The sequence below is a fragment of the Tenebrio molitor genome, chromosome 9 (genome assembly GCF_963966145.1).
Source record: "Tenebrio molitor chromosome 9, icTenMoli1.1, whole genome shotgun sequence".
NCBI lineage: Eukaryota > Metazoa > Arthropoda > Insecta > Coleoptera > Tenebrionidae > Tenebrio > Tenebrio molitor.
In genome coordinates this window covers 15,615,851-15,643,850 of record NC_091054.1, presented here as the reverse complement: position 1 = coordinate 15,643,850, position 28,000 = coordinate 15,615,851, and the positions used below count along the sequence as shown (strand labels likewise).

At 36.4% G+C, this 28,000-nt stretch overlaps 2 protein-coding genes across 4 annotated transcripts in view; one reads left to right on the top strand and one right to left on the bottom strand.

The window, feature by feature from the left end:
- The window catches only part of LOC138137979 (uncharacterized), a 106,385-nt gene extending 86,254 nt beyond the window's left edge, over positions 1-20,131 (bottom strand). The window contains exon 1 of one of the 2 annotated variants that reach the window (XM_069057612.1): positions 19,944-20,131. The gene's annotated coding sequence lies outside the window, so the exon portion shown is untranslated. Of the gene's footprint in view, positions 1-4,387; positions 4,502-19,943 lie in introns of those variants that run through there. The other variant, XM_069057611.1, reaches the window with a different exon arrangement.
- Positions 1-27,968, top strand: LOC138137980 (uncharacterized). 2 transcript variants are annotated; one of them, XM_069057613.1, is made up of 3 exons: positions 1-329; positions 24,923-25,131; positions 27,324-27,968. In XM_069057613.1, the coding sequence occupies exons 1-3, from the start codon at positions 221-223 to the stop codon at positions 27,882-27,884; spliced, it is 879 nt and encodes a 292-aa protein (XP_068913714.1). In that variant the 5' UTR covers positions 1-220; the 3' UTR covers positions 27,885-27,968. The 2 variants fall into 2 exon arrangements, with proteins under 2 accessions (XP_068913714.1, XP_068913715.1); XM_069057614.1 differs by lacking the exon at positions 1-329 and adding an exon at positions 14,425-14,699.
- Positions 27,969-28,000: the final 32 nt, after the last annotated feature.

Here is a 28,000-nt window from a genome sequence, read left to right as displayed (position 1 = left end):
ACGAGCTGCCCTTATCTCCGGAGAGGGGGGCCCGACCCAACAGACGGAACAGTGTCCCACTCGGAACAGTCGTACGCGGTGTCCCAGACGACGTCCTCAACAGCTGTTCAGTCCGAGCGATCGCGCGCGGAGGTACGAATCGTGAAAGTGAATCACGATGATGGTGTGAGAAGAAGAGCAGTGGGCTGTGGTGGAGTGACGTTTGTGTTGACAAGAGGAGATGCTCGTGGCTACCCCGTACAGGGCCTTCGACGGGCCGAGGGTCATCTCGGAAGTTAGGAAGAGCTACGCCACCAACAATTTGATTGACTTCAGGCCGAAATTGGCAGGTAATTTGGGGTGGCGCGATTTGATTATTCGGACAGGGTGAGAGGTTGGGGTCGGGGTAATAACGGCCGCTTTGGTGGTGTCAGACAACAAAGAAAGTTGAGCGGGGGCTACGCGTTACGTGAAGTTTTCGAAAATTTTTGACAGTTTTTCAAAAACAAATGAAGAGGGTTAAATTAGGGATTGATTAGTTGCGAGGAACGGAAATTTAAAGATATTTTGAGTTTATTTCAAAAATTGCGTCGCAACTAAAGAGACGAGACTGTTGTGTACAATTTTTTTGGAGTGTTTCAGAAATTGATTTTGTAAATGTTGATATCATGATTGATAATTGAGAAAGTGGTGCAATAAAATCACTTTTAAAGATTTTGTGAAGTACGAGTAAGTTAAGCAAAACATTTTCAAGATCTGTTATTTATTTGGATGTCAAAACATAATGTAAACATGAAATGACTCTTTTTAAGAACCAGAAGTTGTGCGCGCTTCCGGCAGTCAGGTGTAGCAACAATAAATATCTTAATGTATCAAAAATTTTGCAATTTAAGACCGTTTTTGCGACAGATTATTGATTTCAATAAATAAGGGATATTTTGACTTTGGAATCATTCGGTTCTAGGAAGTTTATTGTAAATTTCAAAAATACAGTGATCAAGGAATTTAGCAGAAAATATTTCTTTTTGTAACCATTTAAAAAAATTCTCTCGTTGTACTTACTGCTTCATTTCCTAAACATTTTTTGGTTCCTGAAGAACTTATAATTTACATTTCCTTGAGCTTTATTTTATTTAGACACTTCTTAACCGCACGATCCACATTTAGATGAAAAGCTCAAACAGTTCTACTCTGACTGTTCCATAATGAGAGATTTTCGAAACCAACTCTTAAAAATTTTTTGATTCTCTAGTAAATAACTATTTACAGATTTGCAGTCTTTTGCGTTTTTCTCTTTTTTTGCAAAAGCATTCTATTGCCGCATGTTTTGATGAGATCTGACATTAAGTTATAAACTTACAAATTTGTTTGATTCTTAGAAAATGTCAAACTGTATTATGAAATGTTAATTTACAAATTGGAAATTTCTGCTAAAACCAAAAGTATTAAAAAATTTAATTTAAAAAAACAAAATCTGTACTTCTGCAATAATGTATGTCAAAAATGAAGTGAACATAACAAAATGATCACCTAATGATTTATTGAACTTTCAACTATCCCTCCGCCACCCGGCGGCACGGCAATTTTGCCGGAGTACATACACTATTACGGATATTACTATCAAGTAATAGTGCAGTGCTTATCAACATAATTACCGGCGTCTCGCCTCCGCATTTTGACTTTGTTGTGGATTATGTTCTGTGTCAATGATAAGGAATTTCCTCACGATATGACATGAGTACAATAATATACCTTTTTGAATTTCAACTACCAATTTGTTTTCTAAATCCAGAATTTTTAAATTTTTAAAAAGAGATTGCGGTACCATTCCCGTTGCTGAAATTATAAGTGGTAAAATAGAAATTTATTCTAAACTCCAAAGATTTCTCATAGCAACGGAGAGCTCTAAATATTTGTTAATTTTTGTGTTATATCTCTGTGTTATATTATGGGAATTTGGAACAGCTATATCTAAAAGATATGCTTGCTTTTGTTGTTTATTCAAAATAATAATGTCTGGTCTGTTATGCTGAATGTGAATGTCAGTTAAAACTGTGCGATCAAAATATAATTTGTAATTGTCATTTTCCAAACAACTTTCTGGTTTATAAATGTAATGTGGTTGTGTATCCTTTAATAAATTGAATTTAACAGCTAAATTCATGTGTATAATTTTAGCGAATATATCATGACGTTTCTTATATTCGCTTTGAACTTTTATTAGTTATTACTATTATTTAAAACATATGTCATTTGCATAGAAGTATATTATCCATTTTTAATTTATTGACTTTTCAATATTATGCCACTATTACCACAAAATAAAATAAAAATATGTAATATCACCCCTATTACACTCACCGGCAAAAAAAACGGAACACTAATTAGTCAACAACAAATTATTCCCATAATACCTATTTTGATGTATTTTGACCAGGAGGCAATGATAGCAAACATAACCTTGAGCATTAGCATAGGCTATTTTATTAGCAATTTCGCATAAAAACAAATTTTTTGCTTAAAAACCTTCTTTTCTTAAATTTACCATTTTTATAATAATCAAGCAACTTGGTTAGAGTTTTATAACTTTTGTAATTTTTTATTCTTGTTAACTTCGAATTTAAGTGCAGAACGTAAAAAAATGCCTCTAGCTGGTGTAAATATTGCCAGAGCAGTAGCTTTGGTTGAAGCAAGACTGTTGTTGTTTCCGTTATGCAGCTAATGCTGTTGAGGCTCCTCTTGCTAGTCGTCACAGAGCTGTTAGAAGGTTTCAAGAGACCGATTGAAAAAGAGCAACCACATACCGCGACGATAGATTTTTAAATAATAATGGTGTTCCGCTTTTTCTGCCGGTGAGTGTAGTAATTATAATGCTAAGATCATTTTTAGTTACCTATCAAACTTTTAATTTCAATTGGTTTGCTCAGAACTGATTGCAACTTCTAGATTTTTAATTTGCAATATAGATACGGCATGAACTTTCACACTGTATATTTGAAAAATAGTATGTAATATGTAATAATTCATACATAAGTCGAAAACCACATTTTCAAAGTCCACGAGAAAGTTACTTTTCTAAAAGTTTAACAATGGTCCTAAAACCATCATGTGTTGAATCTGCGATCACTCCATTTTCGCTATTAAAAATGTCAAGATTTTCATTTTTCACTATGTATTTTAGAAATACATACATTTCTTTTTGAAAATTATTTTTACTTTATCATTGTTCTGGTGAGTACATTTCCTTTGAACCTAAGTAAATAAATGAATAATAATAAATAATGTTTTGAACAATTTGTCAAAATATGCATTTTTGAATTTCTTTTTGGAAAATGTTGGTTCTACAATTATTACTGTAAATTAACGCATAAAATGACATATAAGGATATTTAATGTATGAAAAATAATTAATTTAAATTTTTATACATACATACTATCATATTTTTATAATGTTATTAACATCGTTAAACAAAATTTGTTTTGAAACTGATAGCGGTTGTCTTAGCATAATAATTTGTTGGCCATAAATCACGAAAAATATTTTGACAGTCTCAAAACATTTGTTTTTCTTTTTTTGTAACACAATATTTATTATTCTGTTTTTGACATTTTGGAAGCACGCGACGCCACCTTGACTGCACACCGAAGATTATTACATGTTACAGTTTTTTGTGAAAATTTCGACAGAATCCCGCAATTTGCCGTGACAAATTGGCCACTTTTCTGCCGAGTTGCCGTTTACGACAAATTGTTTTTGGTCGAGGAACCCCCGCCCAGAAATTTTATTATCCGACGCTGTCGTCTGAGACGCTTCTGGCCTGAAAAAATTTAATTGGTGCTTACGTCAAGGCAATTAAGCTTAACCGTCTCATAAAGAGGGTAAATAAAAACAAATCCCTTTCTGTTTAAAAGCTCGATTGAATAGTAGACACGACCATTATTGCGTCTGCCATTTACACTCTAATTGAACACACATTTCGACGTCGACCACTGTTTTACGATCGCGCCATATTTGTGTCATCAGTTGCACTCGAACAACGAATCGTATTTACCAGTGGTCCAAATCGACCATCTGCAGAAATAATCGCGACGTACGGAGTGTACAAAAAAAACACGAATCGCGTCGGGAGGAAATCGAGTGGGCTTGCATCAGTAGCAATTCACAGATCGCTTGCTGTCACTGTCGTTTTAGATAAAAAATTCTGGATTCCAGATCAGTTGCACTACACGCGGACCAAGCCTCGAAGTTGATTGGTGATCAAAAAGAGAATTGCGTCGAGAGCAAATCGAGTGGGCTTGCTTCCTTACTGCCCTTGTCTCTTTAAATGAAATATTTCTGGGTTCCAGACCAATTGCACCACGCACTGGCGAAGACTCGATTGGTGCAAAAAATCTAATACGTACTTACCGGTGGTCTAAATCGCGATATACGGGGTATACAAAAAGAGGAACTGCGTTGAGAAGAAATCGAGTGGACTTGCGTCAATACAAATACACAAATTGCGGAAACAACACGTTTAGACTTTCGTCAAACATTTTTAAATAGATTTAAGTGGAAAAGATTGTTTCCAGGAAATTTGTACCTTCGTCATATCTCCGAAAATGAGATAAGTGGAGTACGAGGATGTAAGATAAGATCTTTATCGCTACTATTACAACTTGTGATGTTGGACTTCACTTAAAATACGTCATTTTTGACTGTAACTAATGCAACTGAAAAGTTCGCCAAAGTTTTTGTCTTATTTTACGTGTTTTCTTTATTTATTTATTTTTTATTAACTGTTGTGACACATTTATCAGTTTTGTACTTCACAGTTTTTATTTTTTGTCTTTTTATACACGTTCACTTTGTCTTTAAACGCTTCTGACTCACCATATTGTGACATATCAAGTGTCAAATATTTAATTCCGCGGCCAACTGACGTCCTACACGCCATCTGTATTTAGACGTGTCCGACAGGTTCATCGATGTAATGATTTTTCCGTTTGAAAAATTCGTGTTGGACTTATTCCGGTTTGTCGACGGACACCATATCGAGCAAATCAAACTTCTTTTGTTTATTTGTCCGACAAAAAGTAATCAAGACGGCTGTGATATTCGATTAATTCTCGGAATCACTACAAACTGTACCAATATTTGTCCAAAATGGCGTGTCACGTACGAGTCGTACGACGTTACGATTAAATGACGTTTGACATGTGGGTCAGTAAATAAGCCACTCTGTATGTAAATATCTATTAAATTGAGAGGAAAATTGCTCAATGCCGAGCTGTATCGATGATTTTCAAGTGTCAATTGTCATTTGATTTTGAGGTTATGGTTCAAAGATCAGTATCAATAATTCAAATGATCGATGATCGTCGTAATGTTTTGACATTATTCAGCCGTGATTAAATGTTTCACCAGCAGATGATACATACACGATGGTGAAAACAAATCTCTTTACGTAATTATTAAAAATGTTAAAAACGAAAAGGTGGCCATGGAATAGAAAGCATTGTTGCCAACGCATCGTTACAAAACTCCAAATTAGATAATTCGGTTTGGAAATCTCAGTTAAGTATATATTTACTTAATTGAGAAAATTGGAATTTATTACCGGTTCTAGAAGGCCAGAGAGTGTTTTGTTTTTCAACTTGTATTATTCAAAAATTATTTAAATTATTGCAATTTCTTGTCATTCCAGACTATTTGCACCACGGATCGACGAAACCTCGATTGGTGCAAAGAATCTAATTCGTATTAAAATTAATTAACCGAATCATCAAGCTCTTGTTGGTTGTAATATTTAAATTTAATTTGATAACAGATGATTTAAAACGAATGATTGCAAGTGTAATTTTAAATGAAAAAAATTGTGAATTCCGGACAATTTGCAACTATTTATTGACGAAGCCTCGATTGACACAATTGATTGATGCAAAAAAATCCAATTCGTATTAAAATTAATAAAGTGAATCATCTAGCGCTCGTTGTTTGTAAACAATGTTATTACTATTGTTTCATTGAAACGAGTTTGTGGAATAAATCAAGTTGCAAACTAGGTGCCAACGCATCATTTATTAAAGACCATAATTTGAGCAGTTGATAATTGGCGGTTTAATTACTTTTTAATTAAGACATGAAAATGTACGACCAAGAAAACCTGTGAACGTCTCATTGTATTTAAAAAAATTTAAATAAATGCAAGTTGGCAGAGGTTGAACGTGCAACGAGTTCAAGACTAGATGGATTGAATCTTTAATTTGTATTTTTTCAAACGACAAGGATCTTCTCTTTAGAAGTTTTGATAAAATAACAAGTGAAATAAAAGTAAATGTGCGCATAAATATTTATAATGTCGAAAGGCGAACACACATGACCTCCACACACTAGAATGGCGATTATTATTATTATTAAAGATTTTTTTTTGTGTACGGTCGTCAAGTGTGTGCGAAATTATTTTATCATTTTGTGTGCCATAATTAGGCACGGGACAATGATTTTTAATGATTAAAAAAAATGTTTCTAGATGTTTATCGCAACGGGCCAAGTGGGTACGGCGCGTGTTTAATGCACTGAAGTGATAAGGTTTTGCAGGTGGGAATAAAAAGTTGCAAGTGGTTTTTTCTAGATAAATTTGTCACTGGTTTTGAATCTAGACGTGATAATCACGAGTTTGATTTCATTTTTATTATGGTATGTGGTGCAATCGTCTTCCGAAGTGATGACAAAATTGTGAAAAAAATTGTGAAAAAAATTTGAAAAACTCAGATATTTTTCAAAAGTGGAAAATACAACAAACATTTTGAACCTCATTGTTTGTCAACTATAACAAAACAACAACAGTACATTTTGGAAATTTGACGTTGATTTGATGTAAACGTTTTGTTACAAAGTACGCTTTGTGGAAATGCACCTACAATTTCTTGGGCATTTTTAATAACCAGTTTTTTTGTTGTTATCGCAAAATATATCATAAAACGTCAGAATTATCTGTTTTTTTTTATGCGTATCAGGTCCATAATTAAACTCATTTATTTAAAATAGTTTGTCACATAATTATGACCATTTCACTTACAGCATGAGTCACATTATAAGAACTTCAGTAATTCGAAACAAAATTCTGACACCTCACTGAAAAATTTAGAATTTCTTGTTAAACTCAAAAATAAAAGATATCCAGAAAATATAACAAAAGTAATCAAGTACAATACTCAATTAATTGCAATGAACTTTTGACTTTTTATTCTAGGTACATATACAGTGTGGAAATTACTTATGGAATAAATTCAGTAATTTCAAAACTAATGACATTTGCCGAAAACGCTGAAACGGGTCAATTTTCGTTTTTAATAATGCTTCTTTTAAGTTACTTCACTTGCTCATGACGTCATCCAATTTTGAGCTATGACGTCATCACCAATTTTTTTAAATGACAACCCCATTTTTTTTCTTCTCTTTCTGATAGACCTTCCTACTATCTAAACGATGAATGAAAAAAATTGGTACCATACATAACAATTTTTTTGAGAAAATAAATTTTATTTCAAAAATTTAATTTAATTTTTAATGTACTTATGTATTTTGTTTTCTATGTGGTTATTTAAAATCGAGGGTTTACTTTAATAGACCAAACAATTTAGAAGATTTATGACAGAGAATTCGCTCTGACATTATTGAGCGCGGTGTACAGTGCCCAAAGTTGGCGGGGGATAATTTCAACATTTGCGTTACATTTTATTGTTAACCTTAGATGTTTGTTTGTTTCTGTTTAAGGTCAATTAAAATTTTTACATTAAAAATTAAATTAAATTTTTGAAGTAAAATTTGTCATTTTCTCAAAAAAATTGTTATCTAAGGTACCAATTTTTTTCATTAATCGTTTAGGTAGTAGTAAGGTCTATCAGAAAAAGAAAAAAAAGTCAGTGTTGTCATTTTAAAAAAATGGTGATGACGTCATGGCTCAAAAATGGATGACGTCATGAACAAGTGAAGCAACTTAAAATAAGCACCATGAGAAATAAAAATCGACCTGTTTCAGCGTTTTTGACAAATGTCATTAGTTTTGAAATTACTGAATTTATTCCATAAGTGGTTTCCACACTGTGTAGTAGATTCCAAAAATATCCGTGCTGCCAAGTGTCACAATTTGTGAAAATTTATTATTCGTAATGTACCCGGCTGAAACTTGTAACACAACTTTTGTGTACCATGCTTATTTGTTGTGAGGTTATGTATGTATTGCTTGCGTTTCTCTGGCCTTACGCACTGTTCTCTTTTGTTTTTCCATTTTTTCGAATTGTTGACAATTTGTAATTGACACTGTGTCATGAAAATTTGGCGGAGTTTGTATTGCTGTAGCGTGGTCAACCAAGTACATTGAAAAGTACTAGAACAGCTTTGTCAATAATCAGAATGACAACTTGACGGAACTTTGATAGTTCGGATGTTTTCAGAATTCACTATACGTATACAGTGTGCCCGGGAAAGGAAAGTGGTGGCAAGTTTTCTAATTAGTTCCACCAGATGGAACTATTAAGAGAAAATATTTTTGACATATAGCAACATTACAGAACATTGTCCGTATCACTGTAAATTAGGTTAAACGAAAGTCAAAAATAATGAACACTTAAACATTCAAAAATGTATTTAAAATAAAAGTTGTCACCACTTTCGTGGACACACTGTATTGACAATGTGTTTATTAAATGTTTCTAGTTTAAATTTAAAGAATGTACTATTTTTTTATTTTATTAAATGGAGCTTTGTCACAGCAAAAACACATATTTCGTAAAAACATTAAAACTTATCAATTTTCTTATATGCATAGGTCCAGTATGTCTTAGTACCAGGAGAGGTTGTCAGATGTGCGACTGCTTTTTGAACAAAAAAATCAGGGTGGTGCCCCGACTGGCAACATTGTATACTTTTGCCTAGGGTGAAAAATGTCATAATATAAAAATTGAGGTTATGTAGAGATATTAGTAGCGCAGCATGTTAATAAAGATAATGACAACTAATAACAAATAATTTGAGAGTTTAATAAATCCCACACTTTGCGAAGCATTTTTAATAATAACCCTTTCGAAATCAAAATTTAAATGCGAGTTTGCGTACGTTCAATGACATAAAAAATGACAGGCGTTGGCAAGGATAGCCAATAGATACATATGATGCTGATGAAATTTCCTAAATTTAGTAAAATGTTATTATTGCAAACCTAGGTCAACAGGTCGTGCTTCTTTCATTAAAAAACAGATTATATGTAAAAATTCTTGCAACTAACTAGTCTTTCTTTATTGAATCTTCTACACTTGAAAACAATAATTAAGGTAGGCGTCCACTAACCCGCATCGGACAAAGCGTACTTTTAAAGCATTCGATCAGTCGATCACTAATTCCTTCAGGGTCTCCAATTTAATATTGTAATTAGAAAGATTAATATAATTAGCTTTGGTACTTTTGTATTTAACAGGCATTTGTCCGTATTTGGGTGCCACCCAATGAAAAGTGAGGCGTGTGTCGTGGTTATTACATATTATCATTACTGTAATTATTATGGCACCATTTTTGTCGGTCGTTAAGTAGAAGCAAAAATAAGATTTGTACAATATAAAAAGTAGATTAGGCAGAATAAGAACGAGTAGTCTCGATGTAATTCCAAAAATTAGAATGAAACGTTCACAAAAACTTGTACGCAGGAGCTAGATCAGGCGATCCTGCTGGCCACCTGATTAACTTCTTTGTGCTGATCTGTGGCTCCTGGCAATTTGTCAGTGCTTGGAGATGCTAACATAAGTGGATCACTCTGTATACTGTCGATTCGGAGTACTTTTAGAATTATCAGACCCTTGTAAAAACCCCACCTCCTAATCCGTCACGACCGTCATAAAACAAATTTAAATTTAGTGGTTCGTAATAATTAGGCCATTAATTCGTTAATGTCTCATTAAAGATTTCATTCACCTTATCGAAATCCGGATCGTAACGTAAGAGGAACGCTCAAACGAAACTTAAATAATAATTGAAACACAATGGGTTGAAAAGTAACACGACTAATCGACCAACGTCATAAATAATTTATTAGACGTTGTGCGGTACGAAGAAATTTATCGTCAGGAACCCGTAATTATAACGAATAGTTCGGGGAGTGTACGAAATTGATTAGGACCGCGAGCCTCATAAATTACCGCGAATTCTCCCTCCCGACGCCTACGCCACTGTTTTTAAATTGATCCGCATATGTGGCCCATCGGGTGAGGCATTCATTCGCCATTAATAAATAATTCTCGTCGGGCACGTTCACAAGGCGTCCCGGGAACGGTTCACGGAGTGGCGTCGTTTACACTTCGTATTGTTACTGCAGAACTGACAAATAACACGTTGAGAAATTAAACGACTCAATTGCAGTGTTTGGTTTGCAAAAGTTAATCACAAGACATCTCAAAAATCATCCGTGTCATTACGATTGGTATTAATTTCTTCTTGTTGTTGTTTGTGCTTGACAATCACACTCCAGCTCATCCATTTCTGTAACGCCACTGTAATAATTATTCGATAAAACAACAAGTGGTTTACAGTAGAATTCACTTAAAACGTACCATTTACTTATTTTCTCCATTGACGTACACGTACATTTTCTCAAATAGGAAATCTTGAGAAGAAATTAGACACAAGGTGATGATTTTTTTGAAACATAGAGTAATTGTCCACCAAAGAGAAAATTAGAAAATTTTTATTTTGCGAAATAGCATTTAACCAAAAACACTTGGAACGTTTTCGACAGCAGCAAACATACTGTAACAGAGGAGTGTCGCAGGGATCAACTTTAGCTCCTCTCCTATTACCCTGGTTTATCGATGATGACACTAGTTTCATTTGGACAAGTTATGATGATTTGTAACTAGAAGTATCCGACAGATGAAAACAAATGAATTATGTTTGAAGAAAAGCAAAAAGGTGATTATATTCCAATCAAGTAACCGTTCAGCTTGTAACCAGTGTAGTAAGTCCGGATGTTGCAATATTAACATATCTTGCTCTGTTTCATTCGGTGAGGAGTTGTGCAATGTCTGCATGTGGTACTCTTGCAATGTGTCACTTGCAAAGAATGTCTTAATACGAAAAAGAGCAGTTAGAGTCGCCTTTGATATATGTACCTTGTAAATGCACATTTCAAAATACGATTTGAATGCCTCATGTAGGTACATTTCTTTTGTGCAACATGAAGAACGAGAAACAATGACAGACGTGGATGCAACACCAGAAGAATACATCACAGTTTAGAAATGTGGCAAACAAGATGTGTTGGTGGGTTCTACTAGTGAAAAAAAACTGTATAAATCGCCGGTGACGTTGACAGATGTGACCCAGTTTCCCTTTGACAGTTGATGACGGTGCGAGTCAATCCAAGACTCGACTTTTATTTTTCGCAAGTGTGTACAGAGCCGGACCCGGACGAATGTAGTGTTTTCCGCGTGCGGACCTCCATCCTTGAATTCATCCATTCGGATTGCCCAAGAATAATTGTTGTCCGTAATCGGCACGACTGCATCGCAATTTTTTTCGTTGGAATCGTGCGGTTCGGCATTGAACGCCACCTTTTCACTTCTTGCACACATGCCAAAGATGCGGATCTGAATGTTCCCAAGGAAGGCACGGAAAAAAATCCGTTGAGGATTCATCGCGGCTCCCCATTATACAACCGCGAACGCGATGAATTATTGATGTAACGATTATGTGGGTACGTGTGTGTAGTAGTGTAAGTGATGCCATTAAAGAATTAAAGACACAACCGCCGCACCTATGCGCTCGCTCTTTCGACAACATCCACTTAAACATTAACAATGGATCACTCGAACAATAGATTGGTCCTGTTTGTTCGTCGATAACTTTGAAAAATTTACATTTCCTAATCGAATCCGGGCCGCGGAGAAAATGTGGCCAGAGGTCGCCTCACAAACGGAGCGAGATGAATTGGAGGCTAAGGGGCGGTGGCGGAGGTGGCTCGGTTGGCTCGTGTGGGCCACGCCCGGTTCGGTTGACGTCTCACGGGAGCGGAAGCGACAGCGCTGTGCCGCTCGTCACCGATGAAAATTCGACCAACGAACTACCGAGACTGTATTTACGTGAATATTTTTAATAATAATAAAATGAAACCATGCTTCATCACTAAAAAAAACTTTTCGCTAGAACATTGTCATCTTTATGTCGAATGTTCAAGAACTAGAAACATTAGTGTTTTCGTCGATAGTTCTCGTCTAACTCTTGATGTTATTCGTTTGTTCAAGAACAAGCAAGAAAACCAATGACAATACGAGTGACCCTTATTTCCGCTCCCATAAGATCATTTGACACCCGTCACAGTCAACTGAAGGAGACATGGATGTGGTTTCGTAATCGATGCATTTACCTCCTCGTTAAGTTCCGAACGATTATAATTAGTATCACTGCCGTGTTAAAAGTAAAATCGAGTCGTCATTTGTCGTCGAACGTTTCTAAATTATATAAAACTTCCTCAGGATATCCTGTGCATTGGTGTGAACTTGTTTACATCGAGTCGACGTTCGAAACTGGACTATTAGTCGCGGCAGGACCAGTTGCGAAACGTCACAACTTTTCAGACGTCACGAACAAGAAAAACCTGACGGAATCGATTAAGATTTCCGCGTAAAAGAAGCACCACGATTTCTCTTTCACGAGTCGCTAATGAAAAACGCCATTAAAATATCTTGAGTTGCGCTTTTGTTCATTGATAACGCTCCTCTTTATTACGACGCTGTTTTGTTGTAGAAATTTTTTTTCTTGTTTAATGGAAATGAAAACCGCGGAAATCTCACTCTGGTTGAGTGTGAGGGGGGTCGGGGCCGGGACAGGGGGCGTACAGGCAGACCCCATTACTCGAGTTTCAATTGTTATCTGTGCGTCTTTGCGTGGAAAAAAAGATTGTGGGGATGGGGGCATTCTCGTCAAATGCGTCAGCATCCTAAAACATTATTATTATTATTATTATTTTGTCTTTTTTGGTGCCTAATAATTGTTATTACTATTATTGTGTACAATTATAGATTTCTTATTTTGGCCGCTGCACGCTGCACCTCCCACCCGGCGATTTCCAAAACTTATGTAAGAATTTTAATTATGGAATTAATTACGGCATCCGGAAACGTGAATTACAAAATCGGTGGCTAATTTTAACCATAAACCTCCGACTTATCGACTTGAATCACACTCGCGGAATTAATTTACGACACTATTTTTATCGCATCTGCTGTTCATATCGTGTTATATCTATCAAGTGTGCAAACGGACACCCGTCCGGATAAAATCCGGATTCACACCCGGAAAATTACGTAATCGGCTACCAGAGGGCTGCAGCGTCGCGACACAGGTGACACCGAAACCACGCCCACATCGAGCGCGGCACGACAAAGTTAATTGAAGAATGATTAAGGCGGCGATTGTGTTTTGTCTGGGAAATAGTGAAACCATTGTTTGATAGTGGAGCAAATATTTTATTACAGTAGTAAAATTCATTGATCCCCTTTTAATGAAGAGCCGCTGTGTACATGTTGATAGTGGCGTATCTGTGGTTTTGTTTTTTCAGCGCCATACTTTTAATGCAACACATGGTTAAATTATGCGACTGTTATCTGTATTTATGTGTGCTCTCCGGTCGAGGAATTTAATCCGTTAAAAATTCGACTCATCACTCGACATTTTTCATATTTTTGTGTCGATGTTTGTCTATGGTAGTTGGTGACGTTTGGTCAAAACAATCGAATTGCGACCGACTTTGAGGGACTTCCGGTTGACCCGACCCATCTTATCTGTTCGTTTCTATTTGAACGGCAACACAACGATGATTTATTGCTTTATTAAGACCGTATCAACTGGTGTTTACTGCGTTTTTTTCCCTTCGAAAACACATTAACCTTCCAACGACGGGGAAATTGCATTGTTACGGTTGGCACTGCACCGACTCATCGAAATGGTTCTGGCGCCCCAAAACACAAAAGATTTTTTTGTTGTTGTTATGAGGGTGGCGTCGGTGCAGTTTCCGGTCGCAATTTGACAGGTTTGATGGGTCGTCGAACTCGTTTTTTCGTCGACAGATAGAGATTTGTGGTGTGTGTCAGTCAGTCTAATGCACCGTAGAGGGGCGGCAAAACTGAAATTCCATTATGTACACCGACAACGAAACTTTCGATCATTGTTGGCGAGGTAATTGCTGTAATTGTTGGCACGATTGTACCGTTTTTTCTGTTTCATTATTATTGCCGGTTATTATCACGTGGAAAAGCCGATGAAAGCGAGACAATTGGATTTTCGAAGCGCACAATCAATGGTGTTTTCGTCGCAGACATGTTGGCGGCGCTGTCAAGTGTCATCTAATTGTTAGGTACTAATGACGTGTGACGGCCGCCAAAAAACGCAATCACGGCGTTTTTAGTCGCATTAAAGAGGGAAAAAAAGTCGCCGGCGTAACCTTCGACGGATTATTAAGACCGAGAGTGTTTGTAATAAGTTCTTTGTGAGGACTTACGTAACGGAAAGTGAGTGTGTGTTGGCGAATGTCGAGGAAATCGACGCGATCACGTCCGATCTCGCGATTTCCCGTTTCGATTTGTCCGGTCCGGAAACCGAGTCCGGTCGGAGGCTGACAAGAAAAAAGTTGAGGTCGGATGGTTTGTTTTGATGGGGCGAGATTTATGGTCCCGAGGAATCCGACTCCGAGGTATGAAACGCGAGCGTCTGGTGGGGTTTCGATTCCCATCATCTTGGAATCCGGATGGTAAAATTATCCGAAAATTTGTTGTCCTAGGTTGGTGCGACTGACTCCTGACTCGACTCACGTAGGCGCTACCGTAATGAGGGTTATCAAAAATGACGTTTATCACGTGAGTAAACATGGAGGTTGGACGGTTTTGTTTGTATTGGTACAAGAAATTTCACTTGTGATTTGTTCCATCGGAAAGAGACAGACGTGTAATTACACCTTCAGAGAGCACCAGAAAAAAGTTAACAAGGAGACTGATGGGCTTAATAATTATGTAAACGCGAATCACAATGGATTGATCACGCAGTATCCATTTTGGATTTGATTTAATTGATGGGTTTCTGTTTTGAAACAATGGCTCGTTGCGTTATGTCTGCATATTAAAAACGCAACTACAGGTTGGCAGCATTGCATAAACGATTAGGCTGCATGACAGTTTTTGAAATTTTCCTCCCGACATTAATTATTATTGAGACTATAGGTATGAGAGTTTTATAAAAATGACCTCTTTTACTTGTCGGATTTAGAAGGAAAATCTTGTTGAGATCTGAAGTGACGGAGGCGAAATCAGCAAAATGTGTAATCTCTCTCTTATTTCAGTTGTTGAAAACCACAAAACTGATGAATTTCACTTTCGAAAACAGATTTTGAAATCAGTTTCTCCGATTTGATCTTCATCGTTCAATTTTTATGTCTATTACCAAAGATAAAACGCCTTCGTACATAGTTATGTGATATCAGAATAATTAGTATTAATATTTATGAAAACAAATTATGCACTGTTGATATGATAGTGGGGTTATGTTTTGACCGCCGATCTGGCGCCATTTCACATTAATTGAATTTTATTTTAATCATGAGATGTTAATACATAATTGGGAAATTTTTTAAACGAGTTTCAAGCTTTTAGGAAATTTTGTGACAAAACAGGAGACACATTGTAAAGTATGGATGTAGGCTTCATACTAAATGTATAAAACAAGGGCTAGCATTTTTGAGACTGATTTGGAAAGTTTTAAAATAGTTTGAAAACCATTGACGATTGTAGAATGACCTAAGAAGTTTTATTGGGTCACTTAAGAGACAACACTTAAGAGATTATGATATGAACATATTTGGGAAACAGTGAGTAATGAATGAGTAAATAATGGAAAAAGATGTATACTTGAATGTCCTGTGGGGGGAATCCTTCTCATTTGAATTATTATGTATGAAGTAAAATCAGTAAGTCATCAGTAAAAGGTACCTACCTACTGTGGAGAAATGGATTTGAAATGGTATCAAATAATTTAACCCGCGATGATGTTTCCACTAGAACCTGAACGGTAGAGAAAAAGAAAATTTAATCAGTAATCAATCACCCAAGAGAGGAAATGACATTCTACTCCAGAGATATACGAGAATATAATTTTAAAATTAAATGTTCTTAATGTCCGAGCGTCAGAGTAAGCACACTTGCCGTTACCAGCGTTACATTTTCTAGACATTTGATTTTATCTTCGCCGATAGTCTGCTTATTACGAATGTTTTAAAGAATTCATGAGGTGATTGCTCAGTTGCTTGATGAGGCTGAAGCAGTGTATCGTTTAATTTTTATATTTACTATTTAAAAATATTTTTGGACAGAATCAAACATTTTCTGAACCCGTTGAAGAGAATCAAGCTGCCTCGATACTTTCGTTGAATTATAAGTTGTAAAATAAGTTAATCTTGGGCGTACAATTCGATAAAAAATAGCTGTTCCACGTTACGAAACAATCAACTTTTAGAGCACATGTGCAAAAACGGGAGATGTTTTCATCTCTAAAATAATTTTCTAGCAGTTAACGATTTAATTATACAACTATTTAAATATTTCGTTGATAGCTCCAAACCTGTTTGTATTTAATAGACCATCACACACGTCCCACAAAAGTTACTGCTTCGTTTCATGTTGTTCTTAATAACGTTGGTTTTTCGATTTGTTACGTTTTGTTGTAATTTTTACCAAAAAAAAGTACGTCAAAGCAGTAATCAGCAGGGATTAGAGAATTTAACAAAAGCCCGGAAATAAAATAAATCTTTTAAAAAGTTGCTCGACAAAGAACTTTGTATCAATAGTGTGTATCGCCTGTGGCTCAGCTGTCTAACTAGTCTAGTTAGATTCTAGTCTAACTAGTCCTTGAATGTGATTTTTTAAATACCAATTGCACTCCCCTACTCCAAAAAACATTAATTGTTTCGGAATTGCCCAATCCAGAGAATGTCACATACGCTCGATCAGACTTAAGTCTGGAGTGTAGAGTGACCAGTTCTCGACGAGAGTATCTGTCAAAAACATCTGTGGCCCGTTTCTCTTTTTTGTCCCTCGCATCCACACCCTAATCAACACATCAAACTTTGTAACATGTGAAATGCTCATTGTGTCTTTTGGGACTAGCATTGTGCTGCGGTAAAAACTAAGTGGTTCCATACTTTTGCTCTGATTTTCCAAATGTTGTAATAAAAGAACCGCTTACCACCCCACGTGTCCAACAAACCCGAATTCTTTTGTAAGCAAAACATTGACTCATGGGCGGATCTCTTTGATTTTCCTTAACGAGAGTGCAGTCAAGCAGTTCCCATACTATTTAGCAAGAGGCTCTGTGGGTGGTACCCACTGTGCAAACGAGTGTTATATAGCTCAGTTTTGCATATTTGTATTGAGATTTGCACTTTGCAATGTTGTAATCGGCAAGATGTGATTTTAAACAACAATCCGTTTAGTGTTGTTGTGGCTTCATTTTAATCTCGTCCTAGAATTCAGTCGTCTTTTGTTATTATCATTTCAAACCGATCATTGCGTACTGTACTTCGTCCAGCGAGAGATTGGGAGTTTTTAAATTGTAGACTTGTAACCCAGCACCATAAAATGCACTAGAATACATTAATTAGAGCAATTTCAGGGCAAAAATGTTACTGCTTGAAGGATATATTTCAAATTTTACGTGCGCTAGGTACTACTTTCTCTACGTAGAATTTAGTGACTTTTATGTCAACCAATCTCTCGCTGGACAAACTTCCTTACCTAGACCCGTTTTTCTCTGTCTTCTGCTTTCGCTCCAATTTTTGCCGTTCATCAATCATTCGTCGTTGTTCTCCCTATTTTTATCATCTCGTTAGTAAAATAAGCAGCGATTTTTTAAGCCTCTGGAACACTTTTGCCTGTGGACCCCACGTTGCGCGCCACAATTTAACCACCACGTCTACTACAAAGTGGCACCCAACGCGGGGCCCGAAAACCAAAGTGTCACATCACATCAATACATATTTGCAAACTAGAAAAACAAATAAGAATAATGACAGCAAAAAAAAAGATAATTTGTTCCATTGTTGTGTCTTCTCCACTGTTTTCTTGTCTGTTACTAGGCAGGGTTTTTCACTTCTATTACCTTTTTTAATTGTTAGTAATTGTAAATTTATATCAGAGTATACAATATAGTATTCATCAAAATAATATCCCCGGTAAAGGTGTGACAGAAACATCGACTAGGATCTAGGATCTGAAATGATTTTAAAAAGATATCCAAATTAATTCGAAAACCAATAGTCATTTCGTAAATTGATGCATCTGTGTGTCAATTACCATAGTGAGAAAGTTATAATGGATTTCTTTTGTATTTATAAAGTTGTGTGCAATTAAAACAACTTGCTAAGTGGTGCCGTCGATATCATACCTAAACATAACCAGACATTCTTACGGTAAAACAGGAGTTTTTTCGTAGTAACTTTTCTAATGCTCTCATTATGTTAATACATTGTCTCTGGATTATTTATTATGGTTAAGTTACATCTTAATAGAAGTTGAAAACTCCACTTACTGTGAAACGCTTCTTCATAGTTCCACCACTGATGTTCTTAAATATTTAAATAAAGCTATGATAGACAATCATTTTGACGACATTATTACAATAGTAGCACCCGCGCTGAAGGTCATAAAACTTTAAGTGTAACAAATTGGAAAAAACTGTTTACTCATTAACATGAGATTTGTGAATTGCTGAAGTGCGTTTTTATTGTTTTTTGAACCGATAAATAAAAACATGATTTAATGTCGTCAACCACAAAAACAAATATAATGTAAAAACCCAATAGACTTTTATTTTGACTGTTACGTATATTATGTTATGTGCAACGAGTCGATCGAGTAGGCAGTTCTCTGCTCGTTTGTTTTCAGCTTGACTCTAATAAATGTCACTTTTGACATTTGATTGAAACGTCAAAATTGTTCAGCTATAGTCTTTGCCAAAGCCAAATAACCACCAACACTGCATTCTACTCAGAAAATCAACCGGCAACGTTGTGTACTTAAATTTGATTGGTCTAGCATTTTAGTAATGTCAAAATTGCCATTACACACGTAGTGTAATTTTGTTTATTTTTCACTTTAGTATAATTGCATGATAACTCCTAGGATACGAAATACGTAAACATGTCCATAACAACCAGGGAATAATAACAGGGCGTAATAAGAATAAACGGGCGTAATGAATTCATAACGCCCTCATCAATTCATAATTGCAAAGATGCCAATTTTTTTTTAAAGAACACGTATAGTGAAAAATAAAATCTTGTATGCACCACGGCATCACCGAATTATTACGCCCATCGAACGATATCCATCTCTCGGGCTAAAGCCCTCGAGCTGGATTCATCGTTCTCCGGGCTTAATCATCGTTGTAACGCCCTTGGTGCATAAATAGCTATTTCACCAACTCAATTCAACAGGTGGTGGTTATTTGGGTTTGGCACGGCCTATACCTACATAAAAAGAAATGTCAAAAACAATACGTGATTTTCATCAGGATATAATGACGATAAGATGACACAACCTCTATTCTCTATTTGCAATACGAGTTATCTGTTAAATGTCATTTTGTTTTTCTACTATAGGCAGCAGCAACTTCCACCATAATTACCGTTTTTTGTTATTGTAAAATACCATATACGGACACTTGACCCGTCGGGGTGGCCATGAAACTTTGTCGATCCCACCGTACAACCGCCCAAACGTCAAAATCGGCGTTTATCACTTGTCCTAATACAGCTTTCGGGAATTTGTTTTTTATGGATTTTAATAACGTTACCTGACGAGATGGCCACCTTAAATGGGCGCATCGAGGTCGGATTTCGGTCACTTATCCGGCTAATTAGGCAAAAAAAAAAACACCTCCAATTACCCACATCTCAACGGCGGCCAATTTGCAATTACGATGAAAAATCAGTCCATCTCGGTAATGGCGAAATAATGAGTCCCCCTTGTTGTCGTAACGTCTCACTCGTAAGCAAACCCATTATGGAAATTCCACAAGAACACGTGTCCACCGGCACAACCCCGACCACCCGTCCGGCATAATAATTCACCAATTGTCGGCAACAAAAATCCCTAGATGCGCAATATCGGATTTAGAGGTGGGCGCGGGTCCTCGCACACCTGTTGTCTCATAATCATTACAGAACTCGGAAGAGCGAAAAAAACAAGAAATCAAGGTCAATGTCGCGATCCCGCCATTGTATTTGTCGGGGCGTAGAGCCACCCCCCTCCTTTCAGAACCGAGAACCACCCCTGCGTGGGTGAAGAGAGAGATTTGAGACGACAGTACCGAGATGGACTCAGGGTAGAACAGTCAGAGTCACAAGTCAGAAGTCATTCTTACCCAACATCTCGAGTACGGTCGTACGGTCCAAAGAATTGTATAAATGTAAATAAAGGTTTTACACAAAGCGATACGGTGTGTCAGTTCACGCGCGCCTACAGTCAAACCAGTGAAGCCTCCATTAGGCTGAGCAAACCCAGGAGCCCCATCTGGTTCCGAGCAATTCCTGGAGCCCCCATTAGGCCCCAAACAGTATTAATGGCCTGATTTGCGCGGCTCTCGCCATTTGTCGAACGAACAAACTAACTAGCGACTTTTACTTTTTTTTTGTTTTGTTGTTGCCACTGGATAATGCGGACGGGAAACGGGACAGGGTCGGATCGGAAGGAATTTTACCGTTTTCGCTTTCGTCGATTTAATTGGAAAAATGGCGGTCTGCCGGCGACGATCCGTTCCAGTTGCAGTCCTCGCTAATAACTAATAAAATTTGAAATAAATTCGTTATTTAATTTCCTGCGTGCATTAATTAGAAACGAAATCGCGCTCTCTCCGGATGACGTAAGTCTTGTTCATTCCGGTCGTGCCCACGTGTGTGCGCCCGTCTTGACGTTCCGGAATTTTCGAGATGGGGACGGGTCCAGCGGGTAGGTGGCGCTAATGAGGTCGTACTGTCAACTTGTTGGGTGGTTTTTTGATGATATCGCTTTGGCCGTGAGATTACGTCTTCCTATCCAACGGGAAGAAAATTGAACATTTTGCATTTCTATTCGATCAACTGATGCAATACAGTTAAGTTGAAAGAGATAATAATAATTATGATGATGTTGATAATAATGATGATAACTAGACTTGACACTAAAGTCCATTTAAAAATCAATAAACCACTACCTGTTGCTTTAGGTTGGAAAATTTTTTCCATATTTTTTTTATGCTCATTTAGACATCCTCGATAAGGTAGTTGGTTAGTACGCCAATTTTGGGACACCTGTAGACAACACAAGATTCAAACAACATTTAACTTAATTTGTCTTTGTTGACACAAACATTTTTACAAGAAAATCTGAGAGCACTTTTGCTACGTATGCGAGATATTCTTTAAGTCGTGTGTACGGGAATAGTTCATAACAGTTTAATTATGAGAGAATTTGAAGGATTGGAGTAGTACTCGTAATGATGGTGAGTTTATTTTCTACATAATTTCTGAATTTCTTTAAAGAAAATAGTACAATTTAAAGCTTCTTAATAGCTTGAGGTCACGACTGTTGTCAACTTTGGGAGCGGATGTGTAGGTCGGAATAAGATAGGTCCAAAGACAGAACCCGGAGGTACAACACTAGGATTTGTGAACGAAACATATGAATTGAAAAATATAAATTATTAATAGTGAAGGATTTCGTAGATGTGGATATGGGAATAAGTCAGGATCCAAAGAAGAACCTTGACGTACACTTGAGTTACCCAACGTTCTATTAAAAGAATTAAAAAAATAAATCAGGACTTGTGTAGATGTTCGGTTTCACGTAACAATGTATAAAACAGAAATAGAAAAAAAAAATAAACGCAGTTTAACTGATCGTACCTAATTGTTTGCAAGGGATTTAAGTCTGTTAGAACTATTTTAACACGCAGTAATTCACGTGGTTGCTTCGTTTATACGTTAAGTACTGTAAATAGAAACTACTTAAACTTGTGTACGTCAGGAAAAACTTTGAATTTTATAAATAGAAAAATCAGAAAGTACGTCCCGGAGTTGTTGAAAGGAGGAAAAGTTTATATTGGATATAACGATTCTGTTTTCACTCATTTGTGTTGTGATATCAATGGCTTAATTAATACATGACTTAATTAGGCATTCGCGACACTTAGGGCTAGTTTACAGAAGCGAAATTAAGTAAATCGTAATCAAATGCGAGATTAACTGAACACGTGATCAGATTGAACCAATCGAAGTTTCGGATTCATGGGTTAAAATTTAATTTGCACTAAACATTTAATTCTCTTTCTATAAACTGGCACTTAGCCTTTTACAAGAAAGTTTATTTCGAAGAATTTCGTCGAACTGACAACTTGTCAAATATTTTTCTACCAAAAGCGTGCGGAAAAATTTTTTGGCTGGTACGATCAGGTTCTCTACTGATCTCAGTGTCTAACAGAAATTGCAAAAAACTTGTATCTGTAATTTCTGGGTCTTGGTAGTTTTATATTTTTTAGGAATAATAAAATACCTAAATGCCTACCTAACTATTTGTTTCCAGTAACTTCTGAATAGTTACTCTAATAAAATTGAAGTACATACTAACATACTTACTTACAGTGCTGTGCAGAAAAATCATGTACACCTATTTTTCGCTGTGTTAAGTCAGTCTGGATTGGTTTTGACTTTTATTTGTCAGTGTTAAACAACTTTCATTTTCCTAATAACAAATAAAACAGTGACAATCTCACTGACAGTTTATAACAACCAACCTATTTACAAATGTAATGTCAAAATCCACATTTACAAAGCACAAAATACTCGAAAACTTAATTGCTTGATTTTTGAAGTGTACGCGATTTTTCTGCACAGCAGTGTACATATTCTCAAAATTTCGAAAATCTAAAATTTTAACACAAACTCTTTCTGGAACTCCATAAAAGACCCAACTAAGAGGATGTTTTTTTTTAATTGTGGGTACACAAAACAAAACCAGTCAGAAATAATAATACAAAAAAAGTAAATAAGTCTTACATTTTTTTTGTAACTTCCCGTGACCGAAGGAAATTCATTACAAAAAGAATCATCAACTTGGCCTTTCCGCTTTATTCAGATAAATTCTGACTCGTAATATCCAATTAATTAGTTAACGAACATTAAATTAGTTTATGGTGGATATCAAGGAAATTCTCAAGAGGTCACAGCACTTCAATAAACATGTATTTAAAAAAAAACAGAGAGAAACTGTGTATGTATTATTATTAAAAAAAAAAACAATTTTTAGTTATTCGATAAAAAAAAATTATGTACCTGTGTGTTTAACTAAATACAATATAATACAATTTGTTTTAAAAAATGTTTGATCAAGAGCGGCTGACCAACAGATTTAAAAACGTATGAGTAATGCGACCGCAAGTATCATTATTACCATTGACATTTAGATATGGACTGCTAGTCTAGGGTGCGCGAGCGAAAAAGCGCAGAGAGAGAGAGAGAGAGCAATAAACCATGGACTGTCGCTATCCTTTTTTTTGACGTCATTTATTATTGAAGGGCCAATAAGAAAATATCAGAGAGAAGGAACTGAGCCCATGGTTTATTAAAATTAAAATTAGAATGTATAACAAAATTTTTGGGAGTTCTGCAACTCTGCAGCACTTATACACCAGCCGCCCCTGATACATACATTTTTTGAAACACGCGGCATTTTTTTGCAGGGTGTATGACAGAAAAGGGACTCTTTGTCTTAAATAAAATGACTTTTCTATCTGCAACAAAAAAGACAAATCACAGTAAACTTGTTAACAATTTGCTATTTCAGCATAAGAATTGAAATTAGACGCTACGTAGACAAATATTTCGGTGTTGATCCAGAATCTTAACTTTAGTATTGATTACTGTTATCTGATCGACAATTAAATTTAATTGAACAAAGTGAAAATAAACAATCTTCACTTTTATTTGATGTCTAGTGAAGGTAGAAAAAAAACAACAGAATCAATTCACTTTCTAAGTACACCAAAGAAGAAAGGAGGGATTATGAATTATGTAGTACGAACTGAAAAAACGCATCATTATCATAAAAGCGTTTAACAATAGACAAAATGACAAAACGTCAGATGTCAAAACGTTTACTGACTGGTGTAAGAGAATTATAGGTAAAATAATAAGTTCCGACTTAGATGTCAGGTTTATGGAAAAATAATTGATAATTATAACATATAATCATATAAATGCTGTTTTGAGTAGTGATAAATAAATTCGACCTTGATGCCTTGCACCTTTTTTATAATAATAATAATAATTAGCAGAAGTGAGCTCCTCTGTAGTAATAACATAACTTATTAACTGAAATTGCACTCCATGTTGTTAAGATGTGTAACTTATTTAAATTTATTTAAAAAATGATGGACACACTGTATTAAGATATATACAGGGGGTATTAAAAATAACGGATAATATTTATGTTACGCGAATCTACGTTGAATACCAAACAAAAAATTATAAATTGAATTGTGTACAAATGATAACATTTTATTAAAAATGTGCTCTTTGTTTGGTTCACATGTATGTTACAAATGTTACAAGAACTAACAATTTTTAATGGGTGCTAAAAGAACAGTTATTTTTTTTACAATAATATATGTAAATACATAATAAATTACATTTGTCGCTCTATCCAAAGCATTGTTTGTCTCACCGGAGCCGGTTTCACTCGGTGTAAAAATTTTTTACTCACCGCTCCGTTAGACAAGTGGACCAGAAAATAGAGGAGGGATGTTAAACACAGTACTTCATAGTTGTCGCATATAATGGTCAACTTCCCCCCAACAATTTACACGAGAGATAATATTTTTTCTTTTTTTTTCCAGGCGACCTTCTCGTTCGCACCAGCAACGAGAAGAAATGGTGGCCCCGGAGGGCGGTTGTCAGAAACGGACAACTGCAGCTTTCCGGGGGTCACGGCGACGGCGCTCCGACAGCTCTCCGTCTTCCGTTGAGACTTCTGAGTCTTAAGGCCGGAGCCCTGCCCAACAGTCTCTCCCTATGCAAGGGACAGACCGTGGTTTTGACGTTGCAGGTACGTCGTGCGATTTTTTTCCCATTTCCATTTTCTACTACATTGTTATGCAAGCCGTGTCATCCTACGGCATTTCTGGCATTCTGGTCGGTTACAAGGCCGCTCGATTACTTGCACAACGCATACTTGCCTCATTACTGGGCCGAAATCGCTCGGATTATCACTGAACGAACGAAATCGGGGAAGTATTGCAACAGCGCGAGTAAGCGGAGTCGCTGGAGTGGTAAGGTGAGACGGTGGAAAGTCTTTTCCGTCGTGTAGGGTTACAAAATGGCGAAAAAACAATGCGACAGTGTATTCCGATAGAGCACAAGTGACCTTTTAAGTAAAAAAAAAAACTAAAAAGAGACAAGAGTCGTTGTCTTGGTTCTTTCACATTCTAGTGCCACTTGAGCTCCACGGGGCCTTTCACCCCTTGCTCTCTTCCTCATTTTCTCATTTGATATGCTGAGAATTAACAAGTCCTGACGTATGAAACGAAACCAAGCCTCATCCGTAAAAAACTTACATTTCACGTTATATGTATTCTGATTTTTAAATTTTGTTTGAAAAATCGGTCATTGTTCACTTTAACTACTTCTGGAATTTTCGCGTTTTTTCTGGCTAGACAGCCTCAGGGCGTCCTCCTACATCGTTTTCCACCACTCAAACCTTGTGCAAATGAATTTTCCTTACCCTTTAGTTATACTAAGACACTGGCGCGACCTTGACGCGACCTTGAAACACAACAAGAGAGAAAAAAAAGGGCATTTGCACAAGGTTTGAATGGTGGGAAATGATCCAGGAGGACGCCCTGAAGCTGTCTAGCCAGAAAAAACGCGAAAATTCCAGAAGTAGTTAAAGTGAACAATTACCGAAAAATCTTTAGATTGATTCACACACGCAGGTTGACCAAAAATGTTTTTTTCCCTCGATATTTGGCGTTTGTCAAATGACGAATTTCGTTCTGACCTTGTTTGTGTGATTTTTTTTATCAGTAGGATGCGTAGATACCGTGCGACCGTGAAACGTCAACGCTGTCATCTTCACTAAAACAACAATTTAATTCCTGGGTGTTGGCAGCAATGCGTTTGTGTATTTAATGTGGTGAAATTTGTTTACAAGTTTTTCGCTAATTGTCAGTCGTAAAACTGTCGCCGACTCGAAATACATATGTACATATTTACAAAATAAACATACTTTCGTTGAATTTTAACGGACGTTTTATTCGACTCGTTAAAAAAATAATGGTCCTAAAAAGTGGGGTGCGGTACTGGGTACAGCGATCTGAACTAGGACGTATAAACATAGATTAAATCTTGGTCTCCTTCTGTAGAGATGAGGCTTGTTAAGAATAATTATTTTAAATTTTAATAAAAATTAAAGGAAATATGACAGGTTGACATGTGAAAATATTTGTTTAATTATCTACAGGGTGATTCCGTATCAAATCAAAATAAAGTCCATTCAAAAATTTAAAAAACCACCACCTGTTGCTTTAGGTTGGTAAAATTGAAAAAACCCTAGGTAGATATTTTTTCATACTATGTTGGTACTCGTAACTATAAATTGTGACATTTATTTGATTCAAAATAAAATTCAATTGCTTTGAATTCCGTTCATATTGTTTTATTAGCAGCACATGTTTCATTTATTTATTGATTCTTATTATTTTTACTTAAACGTGCCCAGAAAAACAAGACATTTAATAAACACTTAACCTCAAAATTACAATTCTCACCAAATTTTACACTAAACAGTGTTGCGGATGTAATTAACGAGGAAACTGCGACGTTGGTGGTTTTTAAATTTTTGAATGGACTTTATGTACCAAGTCACTATAAGTGTTTTTGTATTTTCTTTGTTAGGTTGGCAACATATTTTAAGTTTCATGTTGGTATACCCGATTTTCAGATTGAAAAATATCAAATCAAAAGTCAAATAAACAAAATTGTTATTGTTATGGTTTATTTTTTACTACTACACAACTGTTATGTTATGTTTAATTTAGCTTCCTTCCTGTTTTCAAGAGGATTATTCATTAAACTTAATCACAATTTGCATTCCACTGTTGAAAGCGATAAGATACCGACATACTTCCAATTTTATAAAAAGTCCTTTCTAATTGTTCCCGGAAACGTCCGCAATCTAAGTTTATCAAAATGACCGCCACACGTACGCCGTTGCCACGTTAACGATTTTTCCCGTTCCAGACTGGCACCCAGCGCTCGTTCGACATCTGGGTGAAGACCATAGCCATCGAACTGATCCGTCAGACCCCCCTCGAGGACGTAAAGTACCTGGATATTTTCACCTTCGCCACCTGCTGGACGAAAAACCAACCGAAAGACTGCAACTCGAACTACATAGAGGAGCCGGTGGAGCCCCGGTGCACCGCGTGCGTCAAAAACAACAACGAACCGCCCAGCGAGGAGAAAACCGTCGAGACGCTGCTCAAGAAGTGTCAGAACGCGGAGAACTACGTGCCGGTCAAGGAAAAACTGATTTTGTTCGAGTCGTTGTGCAAGATGGGGCGGAAAGTGAGGAGCACGGAAGACGTGTCGTGCAAGACCGGCGTCGGGGGTACCAAACGGGCCCGCTCGATGCACGATTTGTCGAACTTTAACCAGCACAGTGCGGTCCGCGAGATTTGTAAATATTTTGAGATCAAAAGTGAGGCCAGCGAGAGTGCGAGCGGGGTGCACACGTACGGGACTATAGCGAGGTTCAACCATTCGGACTCCCAGTTGAACAGTGCGAGGAAGGTGTTTTAGTTTAGGTTAGGTTTTGTTACCATGTAATAAAGACTTTAGCATTTGTACTGTTTTGTATTATTATTAAAGCAAGCGTTCCCTGTTCTTCAGATTTTTATTTTCGCCTTGTTTGACGT